Here is a 12,529-nt window from a genome sequence, read left to right as displayed (position 1 = left end):
AGGAGCTAATTTGGTTCTCGAAAAAGGCAGTCCGGTACTAAAATCGCACCCAGTTCTGGCGGTGCGAAAACGCCAAAAAGTGGGTAGTTCCACAATTAGTTCTGGTACTATGAAAAGGCTCCCGCGGTGCGAAAGGCCCTATCCACACAGATTTTAGGTTAGTTTGATTATTAACTTGATAAATGTTGCTTTTTGGGTTTGAACAAACTCTATAGGGCTAGTATACCCAGCTAACAATTTTTGGTTCCCAGAACGTTCTGTTCTTTTAAATATAAATCTACAAATAACCTACAGGGAACGTTCCGGGAAGGTTCTCTTTAGGTTATAAAATTAAACCTAAAAATAACCTGCAAGGAACGTTCTTATTTGGTTCCCAAAAAAATAAACAAATGGGAACCTAATGGGAACGTTCTGTGTTTGTTGGGTATTTGCTTATGGGTTGAGAAATAAATTTTGCGCGTCATGTAAGCTTTTTATTTAAACGCATTTTAAGCATTTTGGTTTAAAAACTAATTTAAGCAGTGGGGCAGAATTCATTTTGGATACGCGAGGAACACACTTGCTCGTACAGCGCCTGACTAAACTAAGAGTTATTTTTCACGCCGTGTGTTTAAACGTTCGAATACACATAGTTATGTGTCAAAATGCCTGTCTCCTTGTCAACACAGTAATTTGTGTCTTAAATGAACGTTAATAGTTAAAGATAAAGCATGTGAACTAGTTGGCTATTATGAGATCCTGGCATTATATGATGAGATTTTAAAGGGATATAGTTCACCCAAAAATTTAAATATTATAGTATCAGTTTACACACAATACAAATACACAATACACACAATACAAATAATATTATTTACTCAGTTTCAAGTTGTTCTGAACCTGCATGAATTTCTTTGTTCTCCTCAACATAAAACAAGATATTTTGAAGAATATTTGTAACCACTAGAAAGTTTCTTGTCCCTGTTGACTCCAATAGTGTTTTTTTCCCCCATACTATGGAAGTTATGGGGGCACGGAAACTGTTACCAGTAGGCTATTGTTCCAATTATATACATTTGCATTCAACAGCAGAAGGAAACTCATTCAGGTTTAGAACAACAACAACAACATAACTTTCATTTTTGGGTGAACTATTCCTCCAAAGCAGCCTAATATAGCTGCTGTTGCTATTTGTGTCAATAATGTAAATTAAACATTAGAAAGAAAATCACTCACTGTCCTTGACCAAATCACTTTTGTAAAATAATGTATATTGAATTCATGCAGTGAAGACTATTCAGTCTATTTGTAGTCTATGTATTTCATACAATATAATATTTCTTATTCAGTGCTTTAAATGTTTGTAGCTCAATTTCTTTGTTCTATTGTAATTCATGACTGTTTACTTGTCTTCAGTAAGTTTGTTTTTATTTAGGCTAGTATTTTTTACTTTGTGATATTGGAATGGTAACAAGAATTGTGAAATTGCAATGCATCAAACTTTGATAGGATAAAAATCCTATTTTAAACTATACACTCTAAAAAACGCTGGGTTGTTTTTTCAACCCAAATGCTGGGTTGGGAACGCGGACATGAAAGAGAGCATGCATGTCACGTTAACATCGGACATATCTCGACGACACCAGTGCGAGAAGCCGCCATTTTCTCAGCGTTTTCAGATGGAAGCGAGTGCAAGTGAAAGACGGTTTATGGTAAGTAAAGATTAAAAATGTAAAGTCATCATTCATTGTTTGAGTCCGGTAGTATCTTGAGATTTCATGGAAGGCGGAAATATTCTGAAAAGAGCTTATATTGAAAAATACACGGATTTCGCCTCAGAAATAGTCTTAAATACTCTTTTACTGAACGGAAGAGGTGCTTTTAATATAACGTCAGTGAGTGTCATGTCATTTACATAATATTTTTTACATTTTTTGAGGTGTTAAGAGAGGGTTATTGACATATTTACATGTTAATTCGTTTTTTTTTTTTCGCGGTTAAATTGAATGTAGTTTCCTAAAGGAAACAGCGTTATGTAATAAAGACTAGCCTAATTATTTTGAGGCTGATGAAGTGATAATTGTTAAAAGTAATGTTTTGCATGTTATATTTCAGACATGTTGAGCTTTGTGTCTTCATTGTGCGTTGAAAGTCAGAGACATAGGAGAGCATCATTCTTTTGAGATTGATGTGAGTTATTTTTAGAAAATAAATGTTTCTGTTGTCTCCTGCCTGTTTACCTCACATTTTGATGCAACAACAGTATGATTACGTGTTCATATTTTATGTAAACCATTGATGTCTGTATTTTTCATTGCAGAACTCAAACCAACTTTTGAGTTGTCTGATTTGGAGAGTCATCATTCTTGGTCTTCTTTTCTTAAAGGAATAGTTCACACAAAAAAATATATTCACTTGCCCTCGTGTCATTCCAAAACTAGAAGACTTCTGTCTATCTTTAGATAATTTTTTGTTAATCCATTGAAAGTCTAGATAATCAGTATTTTCAAGCTTCAAAAATACAGGAGTTATTGTAGATGTAATCCATGCCAATATTTATATATGAATAAATCTTAAAATTATGGTGAACTAACCCTTTAAAGAGCAGCCCTCCACGTACATGAAAATTTGTGAGGTATTTGTGAATGTCATGTCTGTTTTAATGTTTCAGAAAATAAGTAGCTTTCTGAAAGCAATATATTTACTTAAACAATATGACATGCCCTCACACTAATGCTGCCATTACAGAGACATTAAACAACCACACAAACAGACTATTTACCTATCCTTACTGATGTGGATGCACCTCTATCTGAAAATGGATAGATTTTAATGAAATGTTTTCTTTTTTCAAATGTTTTTCTCTTTTTAGGCCACTGATGAAGAACAGGTGGTGACTGGGATGAGGACTGGTCAAAGAGGAGAATGTCCTTTCCCCCAAACTGATGCAACAGTGGTTGTAAAGGAGGAGGCTGCCCTGGATAATGTAGAAGATGTCACATGCCTTTGCTGTGCTGATAGGGCTTCTTCATGACTACATCAGTTATGCAAAAAAAAAAGATAATGGAAATTGGCAGCGATGCCTGATCTGTATTCATGGACTAAGTGTATAATTTGTAAAAAACAAAATGTTAAATGCTTGTTCCGTGTTGTTGTTCAGTAGAAATGGTGTTTACACTCTGTCATTCATACACATGCTCACATTCTTTCACACATATGTTTCTGATAAATGTTATAATATCAGTGTTAATGTTGTGGTTTATTTACTGTCATGCCAGAATAGTTTGTAAAGAACTTAACTATTAACTAATTGTACAAATATTGTATAAAGTGTTTTTGTATAATATTTTTATACAATTTATACAATTTACAAAATAAGTCAAATTTGATCTTAAAAGTTATATTCAACAAATGTTCAATGCTTCATTTATAAACTCTGTAGCTGTTAATGCCATACTTTTCTGCATTTCTTCTCACATGCATGTTACTTTTGACTGTTTTCTCTTGTTTTAAATAACTATTTACCTTTTGATAGTCATTCTGTGTGTGTAAAAGTGATTTTAAAATGAACAAGATTTGTAGGTTTAATGTCTAGCTCGATTTGGGTTCATTTTAGCCTAGCAGTGTAGTTATTTTAAACCATAAAAAAGCAACCCAGCATGCTGGGTCAGACATCATAACCCAACTTGTTGGGTTAGAACACAGCGCTGGGTTCGTCCCTTTTTGACCCAGCACTGGGTTGCCAAAATAACCCAAATTGGGTTGTTTTTAACCCAGCCGTTTTTAGTTTGTGTGTGTGTGTGTGTGTATATATATATATATATAATTATTGTGATGGGGGCCCTGCAGTAAGTCATAGCCCCGGGGCCCAGTGAGGTCTTAATGCGGCCCTGCTGATGGGACATCGACATAATTATGTATACCAATTTATTTTCGCAAATATCTGATTAGGTGCAAATGTTTTAAGATTAAGTTCGTTAATTACGCTGTATATCACATTAAACAACGACCATAAGTAAACCAAAACTATAGGCCATTGGTATAGTCTTAAACATTTCTTTTTGTCACAGTATAGAACATTTACACAGTTACATGATTTGTAAGACAGTTAAACGCTATAAAAACTCCACAGAACAGCACATTTTATTCCTAACATTACAGACGTGTTTCAGTCTGACGATAGACCTGAAACAGCTATATGCGCGGCTTTGTATAATAACTATTGTAAGAAAGAATAAACGACTTACTCGTTACAAACAGTATCCTTTGTTATATCAAATCGCTCATTAAAATGAAAGCTTTCGTCCTCCGAATCGTCGTCGTCTTCAGAAGAACAGGTGAACTCTTCCTCGCTGTCCGTGTTCGTCTGGAGAGCCTCCTCGAGTGTGTGCGCCATCCTGATCAGCTGACAATACCGCTAAACATGTGCTGCCAGCTTATCGTGTTTCTGTGGCTCATATCAGACCATTAACATAGGAACCAAGCGCTTTTCGGATGGGTTTAGTCAAGTCAGACAGCGTCCTCCTACACAAAATGGCCTAACTCTCTCTCATGTGAAATGGCTGGAGTCTCTTTCTCTGTGATTGGGCGCATTTACGCAACGACGGTCTCGCGGGTATTTGATTGGGGGAAGGCGGGCTGGGCAGACACCCGCTCCATAGTCTCCACCCCCGAATAACCTTCAAGCTCCCTTTCATTGTCTTTACTTTCCCGCGCTTACATTCTGGATAAACCGGTCATTTTCCAACACGTTTCACTATTTTGCGTCAAAGGAACTCATGTAGAATAGGACACATGAAGCATTTCTTAATATACGCGCCAAATAAATCCCTTGGAAAAAAAAAGAAAAAAAAAAGTTTACAATAAAAATGGTTTTACAAGCAACCATAATTCGGCTTTTTCCATAAAACACATTTGACTATATTCTGTGAAACAGAAACATTAGTGTGTGCATTGTAATAAATGCGTTTTTTTGTGTTTTTCTGATAATACGGACAAGTTTATCCTCCGAAGCCGTACAGAGTGAGTCCCTGTCGCTTTATGTTATTGATCAATATGTGAATCCATTGACCGGACTAGAGTGGGGGTTCAATCTTCAACTGGCTGGCAGGAGCCGCCACTGACAGGTCATGTGACCTGCAAATGGCTGGTGGCAGCTGCCAGTCTGATTCTGGCAGGTCACGCGACCTGGGCTGGTGGCTGGCAGTCTCAGCCGCTGTAGATCTGCGAGTATAACGCTTCCCCTATCACTCTCGCTGCAAGGAAATACATTATTTTAATATTATAAATATATTCTTATGGCTCTATTCTTTTGTATGATTAACGTTTTAGGTGGGTTAGCTTTCTCTATTATTTTTCTAGCCTATCTTGTTTTCTATATATATATATAAAACTTGCTACGTGTACTGCCGTTCCCTATCACCCTCGCTGTATGAAAATACATTATTTTAATATTATAAATATATTCTTATGACTCTATTCTTTTGTATGATTGACGTTTTAGGTGGGTTTATCCCAATTAAAGCAGTCAAATGAACGTGATCACGACTGGTTGCTTACTGACTCTCAATCCAGCCAGCCACGGTTAAACTGCGAGTATAACGCGTTCCCTATCACTCTTGCTGCAAGGAAATACATTATTTTAATATTATAAATATATTCTTATGACTCTATTCTTTTGTATGATTGACGTTTTAGGTGGGTTTATCCCAATTAAAGCAGTCAAATGAACGTGATCACGACTGGTTGCTTACTGACGCTTCTCTGGATGCTCAACCAGCCAGCCTCTGCTGAGCTGCGAGTATAACGCATTCCCTATCACTGTCGCTGCATGAAAATACATTATTTTAATATTATAAATATATTCTTATGACTCTGTTCTTTTGTATGATTGACGTTTTAGGTGGGTTTATCCCAATTAAAGCAGTCAAATGAACATGATCACGACTGGTTGCTTACTGACGCTTCTCTCGACGCTCAACCAGCCAGCTGCTGCTGAGCTGCGAGTATAACGCGTTCCCTATCACTGTCGCTGCAAGGAAATACATTTTTGTATTATTATGACTATATTCCTATGACTCTATTCTTTTGTATGATTTACGTTTTATTTATTTTTTTCCCAATAAAAGCAGTCAAATGAATGTGATCATGACTTGTTGCTTACTGACGCTTCGCTGGACACTCAACCTGCCAGCCGCTGCTGCCTCTCATTCCAAGGAAATCATTCTAATTTGTATGGATACTGCCACTAGTTGTGACGATTTTACGATTTATGTTATGTAATAACATTTGTTATGCAATAATGTAAAGCATAAAAATGCCTATTAAAACGTGAATTATCCCAATAACATGAATCTTTCTCATAAAGTAATTTCAGCAACAACAGGACAAACTGCAATGCTTTTTAATAATTCTATAAAAGAAAGCCAACTTAAACTCCATTAGGGGTTCAATCCCTAACTGATTGGCAGCACCAGTGACCATTGGCAGCTGGCAGTCTGATTCTGGCAGGTCACGTGATCTGCCAGTGGTTGGCTGCCTGGCGGCTGGAAGTCCACTGTCAGGAACCATTGATTCATGGCAGATATATGTTGCTCTCCTTCCACTCTATACGGGAATAATATATATATATATTTTATTGTACATCTGTTCATATGACTTTATTCTTTTACATATTCAATGTTTTATGGAGTGATATGGAACCCGTTCAATTCGGAGCTGAAAGTGACTGGCTGCACTGAAGCGGCAGTAACCCACCAGTCGGGATCACGGTCATTTGAACACTTTATTTGTGATAAACCTCCCTAAAATGTCCACAGTTTAAAAGACTAGACTTATAATAATATATTAATAATCATAAAATAATATAGTTAATTTTGGATAAAAGCGTCTGCTAAATGCATAAATTATTAAAATTATTAAATTAAATTATTATTCAGGATAAACCTCCCTTATACGCCTATGATAAAAAAGAGTACATTCATAAGAATACATTAATAATAATAATAAAACAATTAATTTCATTGTACTTATTAAACCTCCTTAAACCTATATTATATTATATTATATTAAAAATACATTCAAAAGAACATATTCACAATAATAAAATTATGCATTTCCTTGCAGCAGGAGTGGGAACGCATAGGCATACTCATAGCTTAAAAAGGCTGACTGGAGGAAACTGTTATAGGAGGACATGAATGCAAATAATTAACTGACGCAAAGTTGTTTACAAAAACAATGTAGAAATAACAAAAATAAAATCAGAACGATTTCCTTGGAATGAGAGGCAGCAGAGGCTGGCTGGTTGAGCATCCAACGAAGCGTCAGTAAGCAACCAGTCGTGATCACGTTCATTTGACTGCTTTAGTTGGGGTAAAAAACCTAAAAGGTCAATCATCCGAAAAAACGAGTCATAAAAATATATTCATAATAAAATAGTGTATTTCCTTGCAGCGAGAGTGATAAGGTAGGCCTTCTACTCCCAGATCTACAGCGGCTGCCTGAAGCTGCCAGCCAGCCACTGGCAGGTCACATGACCTGTCAGTGGCGGCTCCTGCCAGCCAGCTGAAGATTGAACCTCTACAGCCGGACTACGCATGAGTCATAACACGAGTTGGAACAGATTAAAACCGTTTTCAAGCCATCCTCTGCTCCGCGGTGTTTCGTGAGAGAGGCTGAAGAAACCGAGTCTGACCAGCAGGTGTCGCTAATGCGCGCTGTTAGAAAGCTCGAGTAATGAACCGTTTTCGGCACAATTTGGTGAAAGCCTCAAAAGGTTCAGAAAGCCTCGTTTCCCATCACTAAAACTAGGCTTTAATAAGCTAATTATTAACACAATCAATCATATAAATGCTTACTGTAACTACTCCGGGAAAACCGGTGACTTTCTGAAACGCAGGACTTACAAATATAATATTTAGAAAAATTGGGTTAGAATAAGGTTCGTAGTTATATTTTTAAAGTTACAGAAACTCTTTCAGTGATAAGATGGGTGGCTCTTAAAAGAGCCTTTGGGTGTCGGACGGAGCTCTACTTGGAGCTGGTGTACTTGGTGACGGCCTTGGTGCCCTCAGACACGGCGTGCTTGGCCAGCTCCCCGGGCAGCAGCAGACGCACGGCGGTCTGGATCTCTCGGGAAGTGATGGTGGAGCGCTTGTTGTAGTGAGCGAGACGAGACGACTCACCGGCGATGCGCTCGAAGATGTCGTTGACGAAAGAGTTCATGATGCCCATCGCCTTGGAGGAGATCCCGGTGTCAGGATGAACCTGCTTCAGCACTTTGTACACGTAGATAGCGTAGCTCTCCTTCCTGGACCTCCTGCGCTTCTTCCCTGCTTTGCCGGCGGTCTTAGTGACGGCCTTCTTGGAGCCCTTCTTAGGCGCAGACTTCGCGGGTTCAGGCATCTCGTTCCCCGGTGTTCAAAACTAAACTGATACCTCGTGAACCGTGCTCTGGACAGTTATTCGGCGCTCATGCTAATTTCGAAGGGCTGGATCGGCCCGCTCTGATTTGTTTATTCGTACAACGAACGTGAGAACCTCATTTCATTGGTCAAAGACGAGCGGCTTGCGGGCGCATCAGCCAATCGTATGCCTAGACAGTTTAGTCCCGCCTATCGCTTCAGTAACGTCCCCCATAAGTTTTATGTTCTTTGTCTAGCTTTCCCGCGCAAAATTACTGTCTGGGTGAACCTTTGCATTAATACATCACTTTTCACACATTAAAGAAGCTTATGTAGGAGTTACACTAACTACATGATTATTATCAGTTATTTATCAAATTGACGCCCTTAAAACAGGATTTATTTTGATTCACGAAGACTGCATTAAAACCACTTACTACTTGTTTTGTTACTGGTTTAAGCTTGGGATAAACTGTGCTGACCATGTGTCGATAAACACATTTTAACGGTTCACGCTTTTAAAACGCCACCCAAGTTATTTTTATTTAGTAGTTACAAATAAAAACACATTAAATCAGACCATATTGGAAAACACTCTTTTATGAAAATGTGGGGGCTCTTAAAAGAGCCTGTGTTTTTCTGATAATTGGGACGTGTTTATCCTCCGAAGCCGTACAGAGTGCGTCCCTGTCGCTTCAGCGCGTACACCACGTCCATGGCGGTGACGGTCTTTCTCTTGGCGTGCTCGGTGTAAGTCACGGCGTCGCGGATCACGTTCTCCAGGAACACCTTCAGCACACCGCGGGTCTCCTCGTAGATCAGACCGGAGATGCGCTTGACGCCGCCGCGGCGCGCCAGACGACGGATGGCGGGTTTGGTGATGCCCTGGATGTTATCCCGCAGCACTTTACGGTGGCGCTTAGCGCCTCCTTTCCCGAGTCCTTTACCGCCTTTGCCTCTTCCAGACATTGTTATATCGAGTCACTTGCTTTCAATTGTACAATAGAACGTATAAATACTGAGACCGTGCAAGAGGAGATTTACATTCGCTTAAAGGACCTAGTTGAAACATATAAAGGCGGAGCCAAAGACGTAAATCAGCAGCCCTCTTAGCTTTCTGGAATAGCTCTCGAGCTGATGATCAGACATTTGGAAATTACCTCATAAAATAGGTAATCACAAATAACATGCATTTCTTTCAAACTCATTAATAAATATTACCCCAGCAACTATTTCCCTGTGAACAGATTTGTAATATGGATGTTGATATTGATAACTGAATTTGTCCCCCTTCGCTTCTGATTTGTTCTTCTCTAAGGAATATTATTTAATTTGTTACCTCTGTTAGCAAAATTATTTATATATAAACGCATGTATATATAAACGCAAGTACGCTGATTATAAACCACTATTTCTAATTCCGTAGTGAAAACAGGTTACCTTTTTTTCTGGCTAGCGGTCTCTGAGCATTGACTTCTATAAGCGAGTGCAAAATAGTGTTTATATGCGAGACTGAATAATTTAAAGTCAGAACTAAATGTGCAGTTACAAAATACTTCTACACATGTGACTGCACAATGGAGAACCGCTATCAATGAAGTTAAAGGATAAAATACTATTTTCTATCGATGTGCACATGATCTGCTCATTCATTAATTCGTTACGAGCAGGTAGTGAGAGTTTGAATGGGCCCAAAGGAGCACATGTTTTACAGGGATAAAGGAAATTCTACTTTGTTGGACAAATTAAGGCGGCTCTGAAAAGAGCCTTTGGGGTTTAAAGACTTCCGAAAGCGGGTTTAAGCGCGCTCTCCACGGATGCGGCGGGCCAGCTGGATGTCTTTGGGCATGATGGTGACTCTCTTGGCGTGGATGGCGCACAGATTGGTGTCCTCAAACAGACCGACCAAATAAGCCTCGCTGGCCTCCTGCAGGGCCATGACCGCGGAGCTCTGGAAGCGCAGGTCCGTCTTGAAGTCCTGAGCGATTTCTCGCACCAGACGCTGGAAGGGCAGCTTGCGGATCAGCAGCTCGGTGGATTTCTGATAGCGACGGATCTCCCGCAGAGCCACGGTGCCGGGCCTGTAGCGATGAGGCTTCTTGACGCCGCCGGTGGCTGGAGCGCTCTTACGGGCGGCTTTGGTAGCGAGCTGCTTCCTCGGGGCTTTGCCGCCGGTGGATTTACGCGCCGTTTGCTTGGTTCTCGCCATCGCTGCTATGTAGTTACTTCTTCTTTTGTTCTGTGTAAGTAGGAAATGCTGCTTTATGTTAGGCGCCTGCTTTTAAACCGTTACACGGCCACGAGCTTATGCCGTCGTAGAGGGACAGAGGCTTGTGATTGGCTGATGTGTGACGTCTGCGCATGACTGCTAGCCAATGACTGCGCAGCTTCTGTTTTAAAATGGGGCTGTTTATGATTCCCGCTCAAAATGCTTTATTACTTTGTTTTATGCCAAACTCTAAGGATGGGGGGATCGATCCTTAAAGTGAAAAAAGTGAAAGTGAAAGTGACGTGACGTGGTCAAGAATGGTGACCCATACTAGGAATTAGTGCTCTGTGTTTAATCCATCCTAAGTGCACACACACAGCAGTGAACACTAGGGATGGGCGATACCCCTTATTTTGTTTTCGATACGATACCGATATTTTTCAAGGCAGTATCGTCGATATCGATACCGATTCGATACTTCTGAACTAAACTTTTAAATTATGAAATTTATGAAATTATGAAATTACTAAGAGTAAAATGGGTAATGAAAACCACATAACTTTATGTTTAAAGTGCATTTTAACCCGTTTAATCCCAAATTTTTCCCAGACATGAAAATATCCAAATGATGTGTCATTAGTAACCCTTTGAAATAATCAATAAATGTTTTTTTTTGGAAAAGTGTGTGAAAAATTGTATTTTATGGTCAGTCACAATTGTAACAGGTGGGATAATGTGTATACTGAATTAACATTTCTGCAGTCTTAAAAATTGTTATATATCTTAGCCCAGCTATTTTAAACTGTTTGATCACATTCTAGGGTTACTATTATGCATAAAAAAAACCTTATACAACATTGATAGGAATACTGAGATCAAATACAAAAAAATACAACCATCAACGTATTTCACAATTTTTTACTTTTTTGTAACATATACCATCACATTTTTATATTACTGCTACCAGTATTACAACATTAATATTCTAACTTATTCGTAATATTTGAACTTTTAATTTAGTGCAATATTTTGTACTGCCATTAGGGACTGCCAGTGAATGGCTGTTGCATGCATAAAATGCAACCTTTTTATTCTGACAGTGTATGATTTCTATTAACATTACTCGATACTCGCGTCAGTATCGATATATCGATACTTCGGATCGATACGCCCATCCCTAGTGAACACACACCCGGAGCAGTGGGCAGCCACGGCTTCCAGGGAGCAGTTGGGGGTTCGGTGCCTTGCTCAAGGGCACCTCAGTCGTGGTATTGAAGGTGGAAGAGAGTGCTGTACATTCACTCCCCCCACCTACAATCCCTGCTGGTACGAGACTCAAACCCGCAACCTTTGGGTTACGAGTCCGACTCTCTAATCATTAGGCCACGACTTCCCCGAAAAGGTGCTGTGGTTAAAGGTGCTGTATGTAAGTTTTTGACTCTACTAAAATACTAAGTTAACATACTTGTTTCTCTGAAAAACAATGCTACAGTCAGTTATTCTCCTTTGAAAATGTGTGTTCCGGCCAGAATGTCGGTCTCTGGTTTGGTTTGTGAAACCCGCTCACTGCCAGTTTACCCAATTGTATTTAGTCACCCCGGGTTGCCAGTTGGCGGAAAACACTGCGTATTTAATTTAATTCATCCAGGGGCGATTCTAAGATTTTCTTTTTAGGGGGGCTCAGCCCCCAACGAGGGTATAATAATAAAAAATAATAGTAAAAATATAAAGAAAATAAAAAATGATTGACTAATAGTAAATTTATTCAATTTTTTCATTAACTGTTCCCTGGAATGACCTGCCCAAATCAATCCGTGCAGCGGAGTCCTTAACCCTTTGGATAAAAGCGTCTGCTAAATGACTAAATGTAAATGTAAATGTAATAGGGTAAGGTGGTAAAGTAAACTTATTGCATTTTGCAACTTACTGTATTCCA

At 39.1% G+C, this 12,529-nt stretch overlaps 2 protein-coding genes and 1 pseudogene across 2 annotated transcripts in view; all 3 read right to left on the bottom strand.

The window, feature by feature from the left end:
* The window catches only part of LOC107667668 (piggyBac transposable element-derived protein 4-like), an 8,467-nt gene extending 3,554 nt beyond the window's left edge, over positions 1–4,913 (bottom strand). The window contains exon 1 of the mRNA XM_016459397.1: positions 4,227–4,913. Within this exon, the coding sequence (XP_016314883.1) occupies positions 4,227–4,375 (149 nt within the window). The 5' untranslated portion in view covers positions 4,376–4,913. The remainder of the gene's footprint in view (positions 1–4,226) is intronic.
* A 3,073-nt stretch (positions 4,914–7,986) lies between these two features.
* Positions 7,987–8,390, bottom strand: LOC107667677 (histone H2B). The gene has a single exon (XM_016459403.1). It carries the CDS (start codon positions 8,383–8,385, stop codon positions 8,011–8,013), a length of 375 nt encoding a protein of 124 aa, XP_016314889.1. The 5' UTR covers positions 8,386–8,390; the 3' UTR covers positions 7,987–8,010.
* A 591-nt stretch (positions 8,391–8,981) lies between these two features.
* Positions 8,982–10,644, bottom strand: LOC107667678 (histone H3-like; annotated as a pseudogene).
* Positions 10,645–12,529: the final 1,885 nt, after the last annotated feature.

Source organism: Sinocyclocheilus anshuiensis, unplaced genomic scaffold (assembly GCF_001515605.1).
Source record: "Sinocyclocheilus anshuiensis isolate Anshui unplaced genomic scaffold, SAMN03320099.WGS_v1.1 scaffold1827, whole genome shotgun sequence".
NCBI lineage: Eukaryota > Metazoa > Chordata > Actinopteri > Cypriniformes > Cyprinidae > Sinocyclocheilus > Sinocyclocheilus anshuiensis.
The sequence above is the reverse complement of the archived record's forward strand: the minus strand, read 5'-3'. Positions and strand labels throughout refer to the sequence as shown.

What these genes read in the sequence shown, in the direction of transcription:
- LOC107667677 (XM_016459403.1), bottom strand. Translation starts at nt 8,385, where the DNA reads ATGCCTGAACCCGCGAAGTCTGCGCCTAAGAAGGGCTCCAAGAAGGCC.